This window comes from Petaurus breviceps, unplaced genomic scaffold, assembly GCF_028583685.1.
Source record: "Petaurus breviceps papuanus isolate PSGF00001 unplaced genomic scaffold, PetGlider_PUasm1.0 490, whole genome shotgun sequence".
Classification (NCBI taxonomy): Eukaryota; Metazoa; Chordata; class Mammalia; order Diprotodontia; family Petauridae; genus Petaurus; species Petaurus breviceps.
In genome coordinates this window covers 13,256,024-13,279,125 of record NW_027186352.1, presented here as the reverse complement: position 1 = coordinate 13,279,125, position 23,102 = coordinate 13,256,024, and the positions used below count along the sequence as shown (strand labels likewise).

At 43.2% G+C, this 23,102-nt stretch overlaps 1 protein-coding gene across 4 annotated transcripts in view; it reads left to right on the top strand.

The window, feature by feature from the left end:
- Positions 1-23,102, top strand: part of PTEN (phosphatase and tensin homolog) — a 47,507-nt gene that overhangs the window by 3,873 nt on the left and 20,532 nt on the right. Inside the window, exons 2-5 of one of the 4 annotated variants that reach the window (XM_069101788.1) lie at positions 10,147-10,793; positions 11,689-11,733; positions 14,682-14,725; positions 15,574-15,812. In XM_069101788.1, coding sequence (XP_068957889.1) covers positions 10,729-10,793; positions 11,689-11,733; positions 14,682-14,725; positions 15,574-15,812 — 393 coding nt within the window. In that variant the 5' untranslated portion in view covers positions 10,147-10,728. Of the gene's footprint in view, positions 1-9,437; positions 10,794-11,688; positions 11,734-14,681; positions 14,726-15,573; positions 15,813-23,102 lie in introns of those variants that run through there. The other 3 variants (XM_069101786.1, XM_069101785.1, XM_069101789.1) reach the window with 3 other exon arrangements.

Sequence of the window (23,102 nt, the reverse complement as noted above, 5' to 3'; positions counted from 1 at the left end):
CATCCTTCAGGAAAGTGAGTTAATCAGACCTCCATATCTTTGGTTTATACATTTGTGTTTTCCTTTGATGGATTTGCATTACAGTGTAGGATTCGTGCATGGATTCACCTTGCAGGTTGTCATTTTCTTGGGGATGGCCTCTTTCCTGGGTTCTTATACTCTCCCCCCACAATGTGGAGACAAGCCTTCCCGTTTCCCTTTAGAAAGCCCTGTTTGCTTGCCTTTTCCGCCTCTCCATTGTCTAGGTCTGCTAAGGCAGTCTGCCAGCTGTGGGCATGAAATCCTGGTGAGAGGAGAAGAGGAAGAGGTTGAGGCAGCAGCGCTGGCAGTGAATGTGTCTCCAGATATTCTCTCAGGCTGATTATAGCCTCCTTTTTTTGGGCAGGATTATTTTTTTTGTTAAACTAATTGTTTGCTTCCTCAGTAATCTCATTGTTGCCCATTGGTGCCAGATAAGGTATCTGATAGGACAAGTATCAAAAGGGAGCAAAAGAAAATTTCTAAATTTACTTACAGTGTATTTATTGGGCAACTGAGAAGTGCTAAGGCCAGTGGAATAATATACAAAAGAAGTGTTATTCATGGGCTGAGAATCACGGAAGTAAACAAATGGTGATGGACTTTATAGCCAGTGCTGGGGGGGGGGATCCTCCGCCCTCTCTGGTCCTGCCTTTCCAAGTCAGATGGACAGCAAGCCTTGGTTAAGAGCCTCCTCCTGTGTACTGGGCACTGTGCTGAACACATGAGGAATGTCGAGGCCCAGAAAGCTGGAGTGACTTTGAAAGCCACATGAACCATGAAATGGTGGAATAGAGTGGGAACCCAGGTCTCCTCATTCCCAATAAAGTTTATTCTCTGACAGGAGCCATCATTGAAAGAGGGAAAGAGGAGGAATGAGATATGGACACATGTAATGTTTAAAGCCATAATGAAGTAGTGGGGGCAGATAGCTCTGCCGAGGAGAGCTGTGGTGATGGAAGATGGCACTTGATCTGCCCCATGGGTGGGGCGGCCAGTGGGGCTGAGGCAAGGAGGACAATCTGGACAAGCCAAGTCTCGAGTCTGCTTGAGTTGTGTCGCATGAGTCACATGACTTGGCAAGAGCCAGGATTTGGATGTGGAGGAGGGAGAAGGTTAAGGGCAGACTTGAGCCAGATCGGGAAGCTCCTTGGTGAAATGCCCTTAGAAATTTGAACTTTCAGTGGACTTGTTGAGGCTTTTTGGAGGACAACAAGCTGAATTAAGTGTTTCATAATTAGACTCAGGATAACATGCAGAGAATCCATTGTGACTGATGAAGAAAACAGATGATCCACCGAGTAATGGAAGGAGTTTTTGCCTGAAGAATAATTGTCACGTTTGTTTGTTAAAAAGAAAATTTGTCTTATTCAAGGTCAGAGAGCCAAAGGCAGCTTTAAGTGTAATTATTTCGGGGCTCTCAACTATTAGGCATTGCACATGCATCTGAATGGTGTAAAAATTTGGAATTTGAGACTCTAGCAGTGGGCCTAGCAGGGAAACCATGAGGCAGGCTGCATGGTATAACCAGTACACATGCTGGAGTGGGCATCAGGAGGAGCTGGGTTCCCATGCCACCTATGGTTAAAGTATGTACTTCCTGGGGCCTCAGATGTCTTCTGTCTCACGAGAGTGTTGGACTGAATGCTGGGTCCTTCCAACTATTAGATTTTCCTGTGGTCTGTCACACCCATAATTTTGTTGCATGCAAGATAAATAATTGCCTTTATTTAAAATTAATTTTTCTTGTTAGAAGAGGTATTTTCAGAATTGAATTGTTAATTATTTGCAATTTAAGTTTTCCTTTTAAATTGAAGATGACTTTAGGGTTTTTTCTCTATTCCCCTTAACTTTTAAAGTAATATAATGATATATACATTATAATCAGCAATTAAGGATGTTGTCATGGGGGCGGCAAGCAGTGAATAGAGCACTGGCCCTGGAGTCAGGAGGACCTGAATTCAAATCCGGCCTCAGATACTTAACACAAAAACTAGTTGTGTGAGCTTGGGCAAGTCACTTGACCCCCACTGCCCTCCAAAAAGCAAAACAAAAAAAAAAAAAGAAGGATGTTGTCATTAACATTTTTCTTAAGAGATGTTTTTCAATCTAGCCTTGCTTTTTTACCTACTTGCTTATGAAGGGATAATGGCATAGGTTTTTTTTTTTTAAATTGAAAGTTGGCATGTTTTCCTCCAAATAAATTAGTAAAATTTAAAATGTATAATCTATTGTACCTTCAGGTTTTTTTTTAAGAGATTAATCATTGCCTTAACAAGGTAAGTTATATTTTTTAGCATAGGTAACATTTCAAATTAGATGTAACAGATTCCTTCTTGAAATTATAGGAATGGAAATGATTTGTTGATTATCCACAATATGAGAAAGAAATTATTTAAGAAACATAATATCCCCAAAGGATTTGTTACCTTCAGACTTTGTTACAGTTGATTCAGATATTTGTGTCTGTTTTATCTGATGGATTTGTTTTTTAAAAAACAAATTTCAACATGAGCAGAGGATATGATAAAGGGGCAGTGTTGACATACTCCGTTTTCTCATTTTCCCTTGCAACTTGCTGCCCAGCATGAGCCATTTAAAGCAATGCTTGATTACCTCTTCCTATCCAGGGAATACATGAGAGAAGAAAAGGGAACTGGGCTGAATGAGAACAGTGAGTGGGAACAAGATGATTCCGAACTTGGCTGGGCTTGGTATGATCTCTCCTCTAGCACCATCTCTGCTTCCAGCCAGGAGGGCAGCTAACATATGTAGCTTCAAAAGGACAGTGAATTGTAATGGGGGTGGGGAAATCTTTCAGTCATTTCTGTGAATTCTAAAGAAAACTGGAGACCACCCTGAAATCAGTGTGCCTACTCTGCCCCCTCTGGAGCGAGGGGAGGGGAAGCTAGACCAAATGCCATTTACTTTTCACATCAGGTTTCTCTATGTGACTTTCTTATCCTTTTTGATGAAATGAAAATTTTAAAGAATAACTCAAATTTATACTACCCAAGAAGAGTTGAGCTGATTTTAAAGGATTTTTCTTGAAGGAAACCAGACAAAATGAATTACTGAACACATTCTGTTTTGTTACAGAATCATTAAATGTTGAAAGATAAACAAATCCTACTATGCCAAGTTGTCAAAATTTTCCTCTAGCAATGTAGAATTTTTATCTTAAGGACCTAGTGTGTGCACTACCTTGATTTTGCAGCTCTGGCTTCCCCAAGGTCCCAGTGAAATAAGGAGCTGACCAGGTTGGAGCTTGGTATTTCAATCTCAGTGCAATAGTTTTACAGGAAAAAAAAAGGAAAATGAAATGCAAGGGCAATAAATACTTTTCATAAGATAGACATTTTTTTTTACTATTTTATCAAATCTTTACTAGTTCTTGAAGGAAAATCATAATGGTCAAGTTGGTGGTACAGTCGATAGAACATCAGGCCTGGAGGTGCGAAGACCTGAGTTCAGATCCAGCCTCAGACACTTAATAGTTCTGTGACCCTCAGCAGCTCATTAGCTGTTAGCCTCAGTTTTCTTATCTGTAAAATGGGGATGACAATAATGTGTACCAGAGTTATTTTGAGGACCAAATGAGAGAATAATTGTAAAGTACTTAGCACGGCACCTAGCATGTATTAGGTGTTCTAGAAATGTTAGCTGTTATTGTTTTTATCAGCAGCAGTTTCGTTTGAAAGAGTCTGGATAGAGTAATTAGATAGTTGTTGATTGGCATTTCCCTATTTGTTTAATACAGAAGTGAAATGGAACTACTCCCGAAAGTGGCGCTGTACAGGCAGGTGACACGGCACATGGTCAGTGTACCATGAAGAGTGTCCAAGGATCTGAGCGCAGATTTAGACTTAGGTGACGCTGTGTTGGGAGCACCTGTGAGTGTGTGTGTCTGTGTGCCCATCTTAGCTTTTCCTTTCTTTTTTCCTGGGAACATAAAAAATAATTCCAGTAGTTAAGGATTAGAATTTCTTGATTTTGTTTTAATTGGGTTAAGAGAAAAAGCAGTTTTAGATGGTAGCATAAATAGAAATTCAAAGATTGACTATAAATTTTATTTGAAAAATTTTTTCCAATTACATGTAAGAACAGTTTTAGAAATTCTTTTAAAAAAGTGATGATTTCCAAATTCTGTCTGTCCCTCCCCCATCCTTGAGAAGGCAAACAGTTTGATGTAAATTTACACATGTGTAAGTCAGGTAAAACATTTTTCTGTAGATTTTAGAACAGGATTCCTGGTTATTCAGTATTGAATAGATTTCCAAAAATCAGGGGACATATTCCTCTTAAATAGTTCCTAGGGGAGCGGGCATTTATTAGGCCTACTGTGTTCCAGAAATTATGGTGCGTGCCTTATGAATATTATCTCATATGTCCCATTTCAGCCCTGGGAAGTGGTAGTGTTGTTCATTTGTTTCAGTCGTGTCTGACTCTTCGTGACCCTGTTTGGGGTTTTCTTAGCAAAGATACTGGAGTGGTTTGCCGTTTCCTTCTCCAGCTCATTTTACAGATGAGGGAACTGAGGCAAACAGGGTTAAGTGACTTGACTAGGGTCACACAGTTTGAGGCCAGATTTGAATGTAAGAAGATTGAGTCTTCCTGGCTCCAGGCCTGGCACTCTATCCATTGGCCCATCTAGCTATCCTATTCCCTGGGAAGTAGGGGCTGGCCCTATTTTACACATGAGGAAAGTCAGCCTGAGAGGGGTGAAGGTACTTGCCCAGGGTCACAATGTCTGTAGGATTTGAACTCAGTACTTCTGGACTTGAAGCCTAGCATTGGCCTCCAGAGTGCCTCAGTTTGTGTACTGTGAGGAAATGACCTCACCAGAGGAGGGCTGCTTTCCAACTCTTAAGTCTGTGATGCCATAATTCTCCCTCCTCCCTCTTTTCTATGCTGAAATTCTTTGTTTTGGTCCTGATTGGGGAGCTGTCCGTTGTACTGAGTCAATTTTTTTGTGTTGACCAAAAAAGAATTCTCTCTTCTCTTCTCTTCTCTTCTCTTCTCTTCTCTTCTCTTCTCTTCTCTTCTCTTCTCTTCTCTTCTCTTCTCTTCTCTTCTCTTCTCTTCTCTTCTCTCCCCCCCCCTCTTCTTCCCCTTTTCCCTCCCCCCCTCCCCCTTCTCTGTCTCTCTCTGTCTCTCCACTCTCTCTCCCTCTCCTCCTCTCCTCTCCCCTCCCCTCTTTGCCTCTCCTCATCCAAACAGACAGAAGGAGCATTTTCATAGGCAGAGTATAACAGAAGAGGATGACATGACATGACAGAGCTGTCTAATGTACAGTTTGCATTACTTTAAACATACAATAAATTCAGTGGTGTTCTGCTCATTTTTGCTTCTTTCAGGCTTTCCATCCCGTTGTCCATTTTATAAGAGGCACTTGAATGGCCCCTCCCCTCCCCTTCTCCCTCCTCTGCCCTTATACTCAATAAAGGAAAACAGAAGTTTTGTAACACATATGCATAGTCAAGCAAAACGAATCACTACCTTGGCTAAGACTGACAAAGTCAGGCCCCACTTCTCTGTCAGAAGATGGGCTCTGCGAGAGTCCTGCGTGGATGTTGCTTGATCAGAGTTCTCAAACCCTTCAAAGTTTTTTTGTCAGGAATATTTTGATTTCAGATAAAAGGTGTTCTGTCTTCTCAGTCGCTGCTGCTGTTGCTGCTTTGGCCAGTCTGATTTCCCTAAATGGTTCAACTGTATTTTTCAGATGTTCGCATTATTTTCCTGCCTTATATTGTCATAGGTAGCATCCCATTTTAGTGAGTGTGAGTATTCAGCATTGATCTGTTTTATATGAACTTATTAATTAGAAACCTGTTGTTAAAGTGGATAAGTGACTACATTGTATTCGATTTTAAAATTTTGCTTATCTAAATTACATACTTGGTATATGCTGTATCAGCAAATAGTGAAAATGGCAGTGGTGATTATATAATAAGGGAATGACCTGGGGTTTCTGTAAAATTGGAACAAGGTGTGATTATGAAGCATTGCTGTGTGCCTTTTGAAATCATTAACTCCTAAAGGCATACCTTGCACACTGTATGGCTGGCTGTGGACCCTAACATGGTATACCCAACTAAAATAAAGGCGAAATAGAATAGAGATTTGGAAAGTGCCTTGTACTCACTGAATTCCTCTTCTTGTGCTCAGTCCTCTTTGGGAGGTGTGACTAAAAGTGAGGCAGCAAGTGATCTCAGCACAGCAGATGCTCCCGAGCAGAGCTGAGGGCATCATCACCTGGAGAAGAACCCTCTACCACAAGCACTTTGCTGAGTTGGCTGGAGCCTCTCTGCTACAAAAAAGTGTCAATGTTCTATATATCCCCTTTTGGAATTCTATCGGGCGAATTTATGCAATTTTTAAAAACTAAGCTGGCTTTTCTCAGATCTGCACTTGATTTCTCATCGGTAACAGTTTACCCAAAGTTTAATTTTATGAAAAACTAGCCTGAGAGGTGTTTTGTATTGCACGAATTGGACTGACTCAGTTTTCAGTATGCTATTCCAAATACAAGCCAGTCACTCAGCATTTTAATGGTTAATGTTAAAACATTGAATATGTATGACTTGCCACCAGTGTGAGAAAGAGATGGTTACAAAGACAAACAAGATGGGCTCGTTCCTCACAGAACTTATATGTAACTGGGAAGATACAGCACATTCACAGATAAGAAATACAAAGTAATATGAGGAAGGAGAGAATGTTCGTCTTTGTGGGAAATCATGGAAGACATACTGTACAAGGCAGCAATCCATCCTAAGAGATGGAAGAGAGGAGAGAGTTTGTTTCTAGCAGGGGAGATGACATAGCAGGTTTGGAGGCTAGATCAGGGACTAGCTTGGCTGCAGTGTGGAACGTGAAGGGGAACCAGTGTCTGGAAAGGAGGTAGAAAACCCAATTGTAGTAGGGTGGTAAATGCTGAGTTGGGTGTCTGTTTATTTTAGAGGCAGTAGCGGAGACTTTGATTATGAGAATGGAACAGTCAGACCTAAACCTTCTTTAGAAAGATCAGTTTGACATCTGTGTGGAGCATGGATTGAAGAAAGAAACTAGAAGCGTTGGGACTCCTGAGGAGGCTGTTGTGATAGTCACAGAGAGAAGGCCTGAGGGCCTGAGCTAGAGAGGGAGACACTGGAGTCAGACATGTGGAGGTAGCATCAATCACACTTGGCAACTAATTGGTTACAGGGGTTGACGAAGAGTCAAGAGTCAAGGATGTTTCCGAGTTCATGAACCATGTACTGAACAGAAATAGGAAAGTCTAGGAAGGAGTGGATTTGGGGGAAAGATGAGATGAATTCCATTTTCAACCTGTTGAGTTTGAAATGCCAGTAGATATACACATAAAGCGGCTCTGATTATACAGGACCGGCATTCCGGAGAGAGATTAGCATTGGATATTACATAGATTTGAGCATGTTCTCTTTAGAGATTTCACTTAATCCATGGAAAATGACAAAATCACTGAGGGAAAGCATAGACAAAGAAGATAGCTGGATTTGGGACAGATCTTTGTGGTCAGGAGATGGCTGAGGATCCACCAAAGGACACTTCCAAAGGAATGATGACATTGGAGGATGGCCCAGGGAAGGCCAGAGAGTATTTTGGGGGAGGGATGTGGCCAGCAGTAAAAACAGCTGGAGAAATTAAACCGAATGGTGGCATGGCCCTGTGGGTCTGCAGATCTGGATAAGAGATCTTTGATAACGTGGGGGAGAGCGTTTAGTGGGGGATCCAAAGGGAGACAGAGCAGTGAGAGATGAGGAGATGAAGTTTATTTGGGAAAGGCAGAGATAGAACCAAAGCTTGTGGGGGTGGCAGAGGCAGGTGAAGGACTGGTTGTTGGTTTGTTTCAATAAAGGATTGGGGGTAGGGTGAGGACTCCTGGGCGATGAACAGATTGAAGATGGAAGAGAGGGAATGATCAGAGGTGGGAGTGGGGGTGTCAGGACACAAGCAGGGGCTCTGAGTAAAGCAAAAGGGTAGAAACTGAGGGATGTTCTAGATTTGGGTTAATGATTAAAACTGGGTTACTGCTGTAAGGTCCTTTTATCTTCATTAACATAGGAGGAAGAGAGGGCAGCTAGGAGGGGCAGTGGATAGCTTGCTGAGCCTGGAGTCCGGAAGACTTACCTTCATGAGTTCAAATCCAACTTCAGACACTTGCTAGCCATATGACCCTGGGCAAGTCATTTCACCTTGATTGCCTCACTTTCCTCATCTGTAAAATGAGTTGGAGAAGGAAGTGGCAAACCCCTCAGCTATCTTTGCCCAGAAAACCCTGAATGGTGTTGGACCCAACTGAATAATAACAAAACATAGGAAGAGAGGCCCTCTACTGGGCAAGGAACAGAATCAGGCAGGCAGTGTGGCTCAGTGGAAGGAGGGGCGGTACAAAACCCAAAGCGTCAGCGACTCAAAGGCCCTTGGCTTTGGTTCCCCACTTGTGTTTGAAGAAGCGTGGCATGTGGGAGGAGGGGCCGCCCTCTTAAGTCGAGTGGGCGGTGGTCTCCCAGCAGTGACAGGGTGTCTGATAGAAATCTCTACCATTCACTTCATGAAAGAGCAAAAAAACTTTAAAATCAACTTTGCTTTATATGATTCTATATTGGGAGGGATGAATAACCTGAATGTTGAATGGTTCATTCCCAAACTAAAAAGGAAACTTCCTTTGGTAGTCACCTCTGAGAGAGCTTACTGCTCCATTGCTGAAGGTCCCTTATCTCACCTTTTGTCTCCCTTTGTCTCTTGTTGGATGGAGACTGTTTGTATTTGTATCCCGAGTCCTTAATACTATTCCTGGCAGATGGATGGCATTCCTATTACTAATAAATGCGCTGTCCACCATTTTTGGTTAGTCATCCACTGTGAGTGTAGATAACAGTTTTGTTTGAACCAGTGACTTGGCGTATTTACTGCATAACCTTGAATGGCCCTATTTTTCCTGTCTTATTTTCCACCTGGAAAAGGTGGAAAATTTTGTCATCTATCATCCCTTAGGAAAATTGCCAGATTTATAAAATTGGAAGAGAATTTCCCTAGGAAAAAAAACTGTTGTGGATACGAAGCAGACCAGGATCCATGGTGTGTCTGAAGGAAGAGCAGCAGCCTCTCCTGGGCAGCAGTGGGGTTTTTGCTCTAGAGAGAATGTTAAGATATGGGATTTTTTTGTTATTGAAAGATATTCACATGTATACGTTTGATCTTAGCTTAATGCCTCTGGAGCACTGGAACTGAGAACTCAAATTTGTTTTGGTTTAGTTTTCTGAGATCGAGCAGCTTGCTTCCCTTCAGTTTGAATGTGCGATACAACCTTGAGGTCAGAGAATGGTTTACTTTTTTGTCTTTGTATTCCTGGGGACTCGTGCAGTATCTTGCACAGTTCAGGGCTTCCTTAATAAATGTTTGAATTGAATTTGAACATATCCTGCCATGGCTGATGTGAAGTATTGTTAATGTCAGGTCTTAGCGTTTATTATGTGTGTATGACGTCAACATATGCATTATATAATTATGGTATTTTCTTTTGATTTGACTATCCTTTGCACCAAAATTGCAGTCATCTGCTTATTTTTAGAGGAAGAAATGGCATGCATAGTAAACTAGGTAGAAATTATTGACATTTTGAAGAAATTGGAAGAACAGTTTGGCAGTCACAGATAAGCAGAGTTTTTAGAACTTATATGTTCTGGCAAAAATCTCGCCTAGTTTTTCTCATATTGATGTAGTATTGTTTTTTTTGATGCACACATAATCCGACACTTGGCTCTGAGAGGATGCTGTTCCGAGGTGAGGATTCTGGGACTTGGCCCTCACTGTAATGAGTGACTTTCATAGATGGCTATTGGCTGATTCACATGACTTCTTCTACTTGTTGTTTTAAGGGTCCAGGTATTCATTGTTCTATATTACAAGCATTTGGGGGCTTATGACAATTTGGAAATCATCGAATGAGCAATTGTATATGAACAAAAGCTGGACCATGGAGGTAATAGAGTGGAATGGAAAGAGAATTTGAATGATGAGTCAAGAAATTGGAGCTGTTGCCTCAGTTCTGCCGTTGGCTGACTCTGGGGTTTGGGATGTCTCTCCCTCTGCTTTCCAATCCAGGGGTTCTCTTCAGCTCTCTTGAGCCTTTGGAGTGACTGGGCTGTCACTTGAAGTTTACTGTACTCTTCCTTACCCTGCACTGCCAACCAAGGAGACAAAAGTGGATCTTTATAGCAAGGTTGACTTCAGCTCCCTGACAGCTGGATGTTTCCATTTGCCCAGCTTGTTTAGGTGTAGTTTCTTGTTTGAACTCAGGCCCTCCCGAGCCTCTGCTTTTTCGTTTCTGGCCCCTACGCTGTTTGTAAAACATAAATAGGCACCCCGAGCAACTAGGCAGTGCAGCGGTGGCTGGAGCACCTGACCTGAGGTCATTCAAATGTGGCCCCAAACACTTACTAGCTCTGTGACCCTGGGCAAGTCACTTCACTCTGTTTGCCTCAGTTCCCTCATCTGTAAAATGAGCTGGAGAAGGAAAGGGCAAACACCTCCAGTATCTCTGCCAAGAAAACCCCCAAAGGAGTCACAGAGAGTCAGACATGACTGAAAAACCACTCAATAACAACAACAAAAAGTATTCCTACAGAAGAAAAAATATTGTGGGTGTCACTCCAGAATAGAAACTATGAAACCCAGGGGGAAAGTATGAGGACTGGTGGGAAAGAACAGAACAGAGAAGAGAGAGCTTCTGGAACAAGACCCTCCCCCAGGTGCTCATGGATGGTCTGAACAGTGGCGAGAGAGTACATCACTCCATGTTGGGCTGTGCAGGGTCACTGGGCTGAGGCAGCCTTGCTCCTCAGAAGGGGCAAAGGCTTCAGTGCAATTTCAGGTTTATGCATGTGAACATGTGTGTCTGGATATTTCCCATTTAATAGAGCGAATCCTTTTAAAAAAAAACATCTGTGTAAGCTGGATTCTTTTCAAACCAAATTTTGATGCTGGTATAAAATTATTTTAAAATTCAGATCTGATCAGAGCAATACATTAACACCATCATAGTAATTTCTTGCTTTCTCTTGCTTTGACTTCTTTGTAGTTCAGGAGTTCTTCACCTTTTTTGTGTCAAGGACCCCTTTGTGGTCAGTCTGGTAAAGCCTGTGGATGGGTGTCTTACCAGAATGTTTTTCAGTGCATGAGATAAACTATATAGAGTTACAAAGACAACTAAAGATGAGTGAGCATTAAGATGCAACTTTTTCACCACCCAAGGCCATTAGATCAAAGGGTACAGAGCTGGGAGGTACCTTCCTCATAAGCTTTACAAATGAGAAAACCTATTCCAGGATTTAAGTGAATAAGTGCAGGGCTGCGATTCCAGTGAAGGGCTTTTGATTTCAAATCAAGTGCTTTCCTCACTCTACCATACATAAATGGATAGAATAGTAGCATCATTTAAGGATAACATTAATGTAACATAAACTATATGTACTCCCCCAACCCCTGCCCTGGTACATACTGAGGAAGGTTTTTCAGGAATCTTACCTCACTGAATGTAAAGATTGCTTGAAGTTAGAAAAAAAATCTCAATCTTCAAAGTTTTCTTGAGTGTTAACATTAAGTTAATTATTTATGTTAATAATGACTTTTTTTCTTTACTTGAAGGTTTTTGGATTCAAAGCATAAAAATCATTACAAGATATACAATCTGTAAGTATGTTTCCTTGCTTCTAAAAATAGCCCTTAAAGTTATTTCCTTTCTAGGGTGAGCTATCATTAAAGATATTATTTTACTGAATTATATTTGTAAAACAATTAGTTCAAGAAGTCTGATTGAAAATATCATTAGCTCATTTAGCAAGTGTGGTGATGAGGTGAACTGGGGTGTTGGCAAGGATTCCTGTTACTTGATCTGCTTTAAATGCCTTGGCATCCTGCCGTTCTTGAAAGCCTGTGACCACGTGGTCACTGGAAGGGTAATTCCCAGCAGAGCTGCCTGCTCCTAGGCAGTGATGACTCGGCTGCCAGCCTTCCCCAGGACCTGCACTTTGGAGTTAGAGGTGGTTCTTTGTTCTTGGCATCCATTCCATGGGGATGCCGTCAGAACACTCTTTTGGCCTCTCTATGGAACTCAGAAATGTTGCTTGAACGCTTGGATTGGGTGGTTTCTATTTTCTAGGGCAGTATTACAGGGATTTTCTATGTGTAAGCAACTTTGTCTCCTTTTTTTTTTCTTAGTGGTGATGTGAGGGCCCCAGGGGAAAATAGATTTTTCCCATTTTTAGTTCCATTATATTTGGAAGGGAGCAGGTTTTTCTGATAGCTTTTTTTCCTCCTGAAAATTTTTGGGAAAAAAATCCATCAGAAATTGTGTACTAATTTGTTTAGATGAGAATATGTTTAAGATTAGGCATTTATGCTTTTTAAAAAACCTTTTGTAATTCCAAAATGATTTATTTTTATTTTTTATTGTATATTTTAATTATCTCACTCTGTAGCAGTGAGATTTCTGTTATCTCAGAGCATTTGATCCCTGTACTTATACTTGGGATGAATGTTATATAAATCAGCATCAAAAGCAAGATGTAGTAACTTGCTATTTTCAAAAGAGAACAACGAGAGCTCAGTGTCAGGACACCTAGAACTTACCTGGCCCATGTGGGCTGTGTGGCCGCTGGCAGGTCGCTCATTCATTGCATCTGTAAAGTGGGAAAGTAGAGACTGTTGGCCCTCGCCATTCCCCAGGGTGGTTAGAAGGAACAGATTTTGTGAGCCCCAAAGGGGCCGTTTCAATGTGAGTTACTGTGGAGGTTTCTTGTTTTCTTTGCTCTGGAATCACTTCTTTTTGACTCGTGAGGGGCAGATTGAGGATATGGGATTGTTGACCTCCAGATGGAGGTGCTCTGAGGCTGTCTCTTCAGGCCCATCGAGGAAAGGGCTTGGCCAAGACTGTACAGCTGGTGAATAGGAGAAGTCAGGCCAGTGGCTTCCAGTGGAGGACTTTTTCCATTGTGCCTTTCTGCTGCCACTTATTCTCTTTGGCTTAAAGTGTGAGCAGCTGAGGGAATGCTGGCAGTGGTAGCTAGCAGTTAGGAACAAGGAAAATACTGACTTCATTTGATCAAGGCTCAGGACAGAAAAGAATGAGCAGGGATTATAGTTTTGTAGCTTGAACAAAGGTGAAACCTGGCTCTTCTTGGCTTTGTAACCTTGAAATCTGCAAAGGAATCTTGGTCATCAGGAAGTGTTCAACGTATATTCACTACGCTATTTAAAAGGACAGTAATATATGTATATATTTTAGGAAAATGTTAATCAAAAATGAGCTTTAGTGCTTAGAGGGATAATTTTAGTCAGCTAGAAAATGTAAGTAGAGTGTCCCATTCCTTCATGATAGGTAATAAATAAGATTCTGAAAATACTTGATATATTTTAAATATATGTTTCAAACATTTGTACAACATTTGAAAATACTTGATATATTATAAGAATTCCTTGTTTCTTTTAAAGATTAGATCAGTTTGACCTCTTATGATATAGAAAGCGCAGTTGGAAGGGCCTCCAACCTGGGCCTGAACAAGAAGGCCCTTCTGGTCTTGCATTTTCCTCCTTCCCCCATTCTATATTTTGACCCCAGTTTAAGGGGGGTAAGTGATGCCCACCTTGTCTCACCAGGATTATTTCAGAAGCTATATGTAAATGAGCAAGTTATGAAGCAGTAAAATAAATTTTTCCAGAATCCTCTTATTTTTTTCTGAACTTGTATTAGTTTTCTCTCTTATTTTCTGTGTGGGAAGGCATAGTTCTGAACCTGTGGTCTCCTTTGGGAGTGGAGTCTCAGCACAGGGGCTCCCAGGCTCTTAGACACGGAGGGGGCTGGACCAGCTTGTCTGAGACCACACCGAGGATGTCTTAGAGGTAGCACTTGAACCCAAGATCAGCCTGCTCTACATACATTATGCCCTGCCTTTCATTTAAATTAGGTCTTATTAATTCCACCCTCCAGATGAATTTGTTAACAAGTTCTGTTGAGAGGCAAAGACTTGGGGAGTCTACATTAAAAGAATATGTTAATAGATTATAACAAAACTACCTGAGCCTGAGGGTGATGCCCATAAACAGTGGACACCTCCTAAGCTATTCAGGAAAAGAAAAGGGCTCACAGACAGGTTTGGAGCCTGCTGGTCCGTGCTGGCGCTGTTAGGGGCTGCTCTGGGCCACTTGGGCACAGTGGAAAGAATGTTGGATTTCCTGGTGTCTGCAGCCCTGGTTTAGGATTTGTGCTTTGTCTTGTCTTTCCTTTTTCCTTAAGTGATTTCCCCTTTTTGTACCTTAGTTTTTCTGCCTGTACCACAGTGGTGGGAAGGGGGTGGCACACGCATGCAGGTGGACCAGAAAATCTCAGGATCCTTTCAAGCTTTGGATCCTCTGATTCTTAGGTGGAAATTCACTAACCCTGAGTTTCCTCAACTTTAAAAGTGGGTGCTGATGCTTGCATTATCTGCTGCCTCAGGATTGTGGTGAGGGGGTAGCTTTATGGTACTTCTGGTACTGGTGCTTAACTGTGGACAACTCCAGAATACTTGGAGCCTCTAGCATTTGAGAATCTGAAAGGAGATTTTTACATATGTAAATGACCATTTTAACTTTTCTTTCAGATGTGCTGAAAGACATTATGATGCCACCAAATTTAACTGTAGAGGTAAGTACCAGGGCCTGCCATTGGCTTGGGTTTGTAGTTTAAAAAATGAAGAGGCAAACTTCTGCTGCTCAGGGAGTAATTCAGGATGTTAGAGAAAGTGTCCCCCAGGATGCTGTTAGAAAACTGCCCACCCTGAGATTGTGATTGGGTTCTGGAGCTTCGGTGGGATGGGATTCCCGTGCTGCGGAAATACTGTGTAGGAGACAGACCTTTGGTGTTCACTTTGGCTTGGCTCTTGTCTATCCATCTGTGATACATTTGAAAAAATTGTGTGGAGAATACTTTTATTTTTCTGGCCATTATGTATTTGCTACTAGTAAATCACTTGTTATTTCTCACATTAGTAATTGATAGAACTCACATTAGTAATTGATAGAACAGCTTTAAAAAGCCAGTGTTATTTGTGTAACATTGAAAAGAAAGAGCTATTTTGTCATTCATCTGAGCCTACATATCCTTTATATTTTGAAAGGATGAGCTATGTTTGAAGATGTTCCTGCTTTTGATGGGAGGCACTTTTTTGTAGGTAGTGGGGTCAGCTGGCTGACCTACTTCAGCCTGGTGCTGCTCTCTGTGGCCAGGGAGTAGGGATGATGCCTGACTTGCCAAGGCTAGAAGTCTAATGGAATGTAAGGGGAGGAATACGATGGATTAGTTAGTGTATGGAGTGACAGTATGCTTTCTCTAGAATTCTGCTATTCATGGTTTAAACTCCTTACTTAGAAAATCTTTGTTGTAAAGAGTGTTTATCAAATTAACCCACCTCTGACTGTCTAACGATTTAGGGTAAGAGTTGTGTTTGATAAGATGGATATTGTCTAATGGGACCATTTCTCTTTCCAATGTAGTTGCACAGTATCCTTTTGAAGACCACAACCCACCCCAGCTAGAGCTCATCAAACCCTTTTGTGAGGACCTTGACCAGTGGCTAAGTGAAGATGACAATCATGTTGCAGCAATTCATTGTAAAGCGGGAAAGGGACGAACTGGTGTAATGATCTGTGCGTATTTATTACATCGAGGAAAGTTTTTAAAGGCACAAGAGGCTCTAGATTTCTATGGGGAAGTAAGGACCAGAGACAAAAAGGTGAGTTGTATGTGGGCATTGTAGGCCCCGCTTTCCCGAGGGTCTTGGGCTCCCTGTTTTTATAAGACGCCCCCTCCTCAGACAAACACATTACATTTATTCGTTTGTCCAGGCACCAGAAAGTCACCCAGTGTTCCGCAGGGAGTATGGTTGTCTGCTTAGAGCACATTGCATGGCGTCTTTACTTCAGATTTTGTGTTAAACCCATGGTGTTTCTTTCAAATGAGCAAGCAGGTATTGGCTGGTTCATTGAGTTTCTGTGAGCACGCAGATGCCTTCAGGCAGATCTAGGTGTATCTTTCTTGCCCACAAATGCAATGGCCACTTTATTGTTGTGAGTCTTTATGAGGCATTACATATAGAAGCCTGTGAGTTACAAGTCAGGTTGATATATCAAGGGTGCTTGGAAATAAAGTGCATTTGGAAGGTAAGTTTGCCTGTTTGGTAAATTCTCCACGAACTCTTTTCTTTCAGTAGATAAAGAGTTATCCTAACTTTATTAGGAGTATTTAAAAATGTAATACACACCAAGCAACTGGATAGTATTAACTCTTGTGTTTCTCCAGCCGGTCCTGCTAGGTTCAGAGTCACTGTTCTGTTTGATTGGCACAGTAGAATGAAAGACAGTGTGTTGTAGTGGAGAGGGAGCCAGCCTGGGGGCCAGGAAGATCTGGGGTCAGGTTCCATGTGGCCCCAGGAAAGGAGGTCGTGGAGACTTGATTGGTGTATCCCCGATCTGCTTGATCCCTCCTGACCTTGAGTGGTCACCATTTACACATCAGCTCTTTAATAATGCATTCTAGAAATTGGAGAGAGATAGAAGTCAAATTCTTCAGCCATCTTCTTACTATTTCTAGAAGGAAGAAAAATCTTTGCCTTTATGCAATGCAGTCATATTGTCTCCCCCTTTGTATTCTTCTTCCGAGCTCCCAGAAGCTCAGCTGTCCCGTGTGCCTGGGAGCTGTGCTCCCGAATCCCTGAAAATCCAAGGAAGCTGCTTCTTAGCATCCATTCCCTTGGTTTTTTCCTTTTGTGCTCTGTTAACCGTTTTGTTCTTCCAGACATTTTCTTTGCAGAGAAAAGGAAGCAAAGTAACAGTTGAATAGTCTTGGCTCTCTTCGGCTCCTCTTATCCCATTTTCCCTGAACAACCACTCTGGCCTCTCCTCTGGTTTGCTTGCATCTAAATGATAACAATGTTATGTACCTTGGAGACCCAGCCAGCTCTCCGAGCTCCTTCTCGTTAGCATTCCTGACATTATTCTTTGGGGTGCCCTCTAATTCGCTGTATTCATCCTTTTGTAGCCCATTCTTTTGTCTCTTTTTTTTTTAACTTAAGTTGGATCTGGTGCTGCCCACACTGGTTCCTTTAGGTCAGGGATTCTTAACCTCGAGTCTGCGAACTTGTTTTTTTTCCCCTTTTTAAAAGTATTTTGATAGCTGTATTTCAACATTATTGGTTTCCTTTGTAATCTTGTGTATCTTAATTCTTTTAAAAACCTGATTCTGAGAAGGTTTCTCCAGGCTACTGAAGTGGCCTTGGACATACAAGGGTTTTGAACCGCTGAAGATGCCACTGTCAGAGATGAAGTAGCACTTAGTTGTGGCCTGTCATGACTGAGGACATGTCATCATCTGCCTTAGTTTTTTGGTCGAATAAAAAGCCCCAACAGCTCGGCTGGTCTGGGGAACATGAGGCCATCACCTCTGACCTCCCTGAGGGAGGAGCCTGTGAGAAGAAAAGGAGCTCACCCGAGCTGGGTGTGGGATCCTAGCTGAGCCGGGGCATCCTGAGAGCACCGAGAGCTAGAAACCAGATGGAGCCACCTTCTCTTCTCCCAGGCGGTGAAAGGAGCACTGGGGACTGTGAAGTCAGGATGAGCTCAGCCCCTGCTGGCACACAGGCCGGCCCTCCCACACCTCCTCATTTGCTGAGATTCAGCTCCTCTGCTCTGCCTGCCCGAGGTGCTCAGGGCCTCTGCGGGGTTAGGAGGTTTCAGTGGCACCAGAACAACAGCTCTGGGGCTTCCCTCTTAGGTGAGTCGTCTACTTCCTTTTCTAGTGACAGCCCTGGGTGATATCTCATGCAGAAGCTGTCCTTAGGAAGAGGCTACAGCCTATTTATACTTGACCAGATCACAGAAATACATGCTGCCGCCAAAATCATTTCAAACCTTTCAGAGCCAGATTTTTGAGAAGTCTGAAAAACAAGCAATTTGAAAAGAGACTGCTGAGGGTAGCCTTCCCCAAAAGCATAATCAGGAAGGCTTCAATAGCTAACAACTATACCTGCCTTCCCATCTCTATAAAATCTTTAAAAATAGTCTTAATGCTCTGAAGATTTCCTTAACAAAAACACGAGAAGGGGGCGGGGAAAGCCTTTTGGGGATTACTTTCTGTGGAGGACAGCATCTTTATGGTCACACACCTGACTGAGGTGGAGAGGAGTTTGGATCCTGTTTCTGTTTGTTAATTAAAAAAAAAACTCCCTAGAGCATAATATAGCCTTAAAGGCCCTCCTTATGGGTGCATGTGTTAGTGTTGTATATGATTTGGGGACACAGCACTTGAACTTGAACTTGAACCGAACTAAGAACTTGCCTTAGCTCTGTGTTTCATATTATTGTTCAGGATGGTACAGACCATTATGCCAGCTCTCCCATCGTGCCTTCCCCAGTGTCGGTGAAGGCCTGCCTCGAGGCCCCATCAGGTCTAAATCCCATGTCCTCTGCAGAATCCGAGCAAGAGGATTTCTTCCTGAGCCTGAGCTCTTCTGGCTATTTGTGCTTGTACGAATTGCGTCTGCCCTGGGAACACAACAGACAGTCTTACAGTGATAGGAAGGAGATCCACTGACTATTCACAGTGATGAAGAAAAGGAAATGGGGAATGCCTGTGGCCCACAATGACCATCCCAGGGTGTTAAAAACAGCCACCTATTCTATTTCAGTTCAATTCAGTAACTATTTTTCAAGTTGAGTGCCTACTATGTGCCAGGGATTATGCTTGAAGGTAGAGACGTAGTGATGGAGTTGAGACAGTCAGTCAGCAAGTGTGCATTAAACCTTTAGGATGTCCTGAGCACCGTACTGAGTGCTGGGAATAGAAATAGAAGCACAGTCCTTGTCTTCGAGTAGCTTATGTTTTCATGGGGGAAGATAACTCCACCAGGACTCAGGAAAGTGGAGAGTTAGCATTGCAGCCCAGAGAGGAATGGAGCCATCTGGGCCTGGGCCAGCTCCTTGAATTGGAGAGTCTGGGCATAACTGGCCAATCAGAAGGAGAAGCCTCAGGGCTGGAGAGGAGTCTGGGGCGGGGGGCGTGGAGTGAGCTTCTAGGGTAAAGGGCTTTCAGGGGCAAGATAGAAAAAGTTCAGTGGGGATGAACCATTGGGCAGCCTGGAGAGTTCTTGGGTCAGGTAACGAGCTGGAGGCAGGTAGAGCCAAGCTCAGGCCTTGCCCCTGCCCTTGTATGATACTGGGTATGTCGTTTAATTTCTGTGCCTTAGGCTACTTCCTAGGATTGGTCAACAAAGTTTTTGATGGGCCAAGATCTGTGTTGGCAGAGGGAGTCCCTGTGTGAAGGTCGACCCACAGTGAGGAGGTCACAGGGCCCTTTGCTTGTTTCTTTACTTACACTGTGTATCCTGTGTGTGTGCATGTATCTATCAAGAAACAAGACTGTGCTTTCTAGCTCAGTATTGAGGGCTTGTTCCTCTGTAGGCTGGCCCATTGGGTGATGGAGTCTTTGGCCCTGGCCCCCAGCCTCTGCGGTGGTGGAGACATTGGCAGGAAGAGCGGAGGATGAGCCTTTCTCTGTCGGCCCTCTGTGCAGTGGGGGCCCATTCTTTGTGTTTGCGGCTGAAGCAGTTTTCTAAGGCTCTTTTGATCTTACTATGAACACTGATTGATGTTGTTTAAACTTCCTTAAGAAATAGTGACTGTTAATGGTGGGGCTGTTTTTTTTAAAACTCGTTTCCCCTTTTTCAGCGTCAGAATCTTGTTGAAAGCATCAGGTTGTGTTGTCTCAGTTGCCTGTCACATCTTCACATTTTTACTTTGCTAAGTGGTATTTATTCTGATCTGTGAATTAGTGGTGTGGTTGTACCCCTAGAGGTGACAATCATTCCTACATCAGTAGGAATAGTTTCAACTTTGTGTAATAAGGTTTGGGCAGGTTCTGCTGTGATTGACAGCCTCTAGCCTCTGATGGTGTCCATTGCATGTTAGAGTTAGAGGAATAATAATAATAGCAAATATTTTTATGGTGCTTTGAGGTTTCCAAAGTGGTTGTATGTATCATTCGATCCTCACAATGGTCCTGAGTTAGGTTTTATTATTCCCATTTTACAGATGAGGAAACTGAGGTAAACGGGATTTAGTGACTTGCCCAGGGTCACTCAGCTAATCAGTGTTGGTGGGAGGGTTTGGACTCAAGTCTTCCTAACTCCATGCTGATGCCCTGCTAGAGACCTGAGTCACTGTAGACAGACCTTGCAGCCCAGAAGGAGGTCAGCTCCTGGGTTCTCTATGCACTTACAGAAGCATCCATTTGATGAGGCACTTGACCATTGCACTTCCCACGAGTCACGATGAGCATAGGCACAGTGACCACACTCATCGTCCCTACAGGCGCTGAAAAGGTAGAGCTTTTGGTTAAACATTTGCAGCCAAATGATGCAGTAGATGGAGTGCTCAGCCTGAATAGTTCAGATGTGACCTCAGACACTGATGGGATGGGTGACCTTGAGCCAGTCATTTCACTCTGTTTGCCTCAGTTTCCTCATCTGTAAAATGAGGTGGAAAAGAAAGTGGCAAACACCTCTAGTGTCTGCCAAGAAAAAACCCAAATGGGATCTAGACTAAGAGTCAGGCACAACCCAACAAGAATGTCACTAAACATTTGATGGTCCTCTCCCAGTTAAGTCAACAGAGGCTTTAATAATTGACTACTTTCTTGCCAAAGAGTAATGGAGAATATAGCGAAAGATATGTTGGAAAATGTGGCTTAGGATTGAGACATGAGCTCACACGCTTGTCGATTCGCCCCAAGTTTAATTAAATATGTGATTCCTTTAGGAAGGGAGTTAGAAGGCCCTGGGTGTAGCAGGAACTTTGGAATGGTGTCTGATTTGCATAGCCCCCCAGAGGAGGGTCGTGGGAGGCCATGAGCAGATGTCGAGATGCTGCCCACCAGAGCAGGCACCCCCAGTGGCTGTGGCCATGGGGCTGCCTCATTGTGCGTCTTGCCTCCATCGCTTTTCTGGTGGGATGTGGGTAGCACGCGTTAGCATCAGGTTCTGAGCTCACGGTTGGTTCTTACGAGTTTCAAAGGTGTTTTTTCTTAATGTTGATGTTGTGTAGATTGTTCTCATTCTGCTTATATTACTCTGCATCAGTTCATGAGTCCTCTAGTTTCTCTGAAACTCTCATTGCTTATGGCACATTTTCCCTTTCATTCGTGTACCGTTTGTTCAGCCATCCTCCAAAGAACGAACACCCTTTTAGCTCCTAGTTCTTGGCCACCACAAAAACCCTGCCGTGTACATATTTTTGTAGATAGAAGACTTTTTCTGCTTTCTTTGATCTCTGCATGGTATAGGCATAGTAATGATATGATGACAAATGGACCAAAAGGTATGCACAGTTTAACAACTTTCTAAGGATGCAGTAGTCCCAAATTTCTGTCCAGAATGGCTGAACCAGTTCACAGTTGATCTGAACTTTATAAGAAACTATGGATTCCAAACTCATTGCTCAACCTGTATCTGTCTTAGGTTCCTTTGGGGATCCAAGGAGTCACATGCCTGGTGCAGGAAGGGAACTCATGAAAAAAGACCAGAAGGTTACGTTGGAGCCAGTTTGGAAGGAGTTTGTATTCTCTCTTCAGGTCGTCAGAAGAGTGACTTTTACTCCAGGAGAAACCATAGTACAAGGAAAAGAACTGCCCTTGATTGATTGGAGGATCTGGCTTCTAATATTGCTTATGATGAAAATCACCCCTGTAAACAGTTCCCTGCTCTTTCTAGGCTTCTGTTTCCTCAGTTTGTAAAACAGATAGGTTTATCCTAACCCTAAAACAAATAGGTTGAAGTAGGTGGCCTCTGGGGGCACTTCTAGCTGTGGATCTCTTGTCAGATAATTTTAACCAACGTGTGATTGGATTGGAAAGAGGAAACACTGTCAGTGAGGTCCCGGTGTTGGCTAAGGGCTGAGTGGGGAGGGTGGTTGTGATAGAGAGTCCAGGTGAGGAGGAGGCGAAAGGCTTATCTAGTCTGGGCAAGCTTGTGACACGATGACATCAGTTTTGAGGTGCTGATGGGCCCCACAGATAGGTGGCCATGTCTGGCAGGCGTTAGTGGTACAGACTGGAAGTTTATCTAAAGAAATCTTTGTGGAAATTCCATAGATTTGGTAGTCATCCAGATAGAGGTGCTCGCAGCCCCTGGGAATGGATGAGTCCTCAGAGAGAAGTGAAATTTTCTCCCCGAGAGGAGAAAGGATAGCACATCCCAGGGCCTGCAGGTGGTGAAGGGTGAGGCAGCAGCTGCTTAGGGGGCTGAGAAATAGTGGTCAGAAAGGGAAGAGGAGGGCCTGAGGAGAGCAAGAGATTAGAATCTGAGGGGAGGGAGGACAGAAAATGCCTGCAGATGAGCCCAGTTGGGTTCCTTTGTGGCCTTACGGCTAAGTGGTCAGATTGGAACTTTGCGCAGGAGTGAGGACATAGGTTTGTCTTTCTGGGAGAGATGGGACAGTAGCTGCAGTCGGTAGTGTGGAGATATGGGGTGCCTCCATGGGAGGCGTTCTGTTTGGGAGTCAGGAGCCCAGACATTGACCGGCACCAAGGGATTCTCTGAGCTTGGACAAGTAGTTAATGCCAGGCCTCAGCTTCCTGAGCTGGAACAGAAACCGTGGAAGTGGTGAGTCTGTCTGCAAGGGGAGAACTTGTTTCATCTCCTGGCTCAGGACTCACGGTGCCGCACACACTCTCCTGCTGATGTTTTCTGCCTCACTTTGTGTGGGCCCTAAAACACCATCCGTTTCACATAATGTCTTCTGTTCATCCCAGTATCTTCCTGCCTGTGCTCTGTCCTTCCTCACATTAGTGTGTGTATCCTTCCCTGTGAACATGCTGTCCTCTCCAGTGGATCCCAGCTCCTAGATGGCAAGCAACCATTTTTTATCTTGACCATTTTCTCTCCGGAGCCTGGCATGGTTGCTTGTTGCAGTGGATTGTATTTCCAGTGCAGTTTGTTGGGGAAATGTGTGTGTGTGTGTGTGTGTGTGTGTGT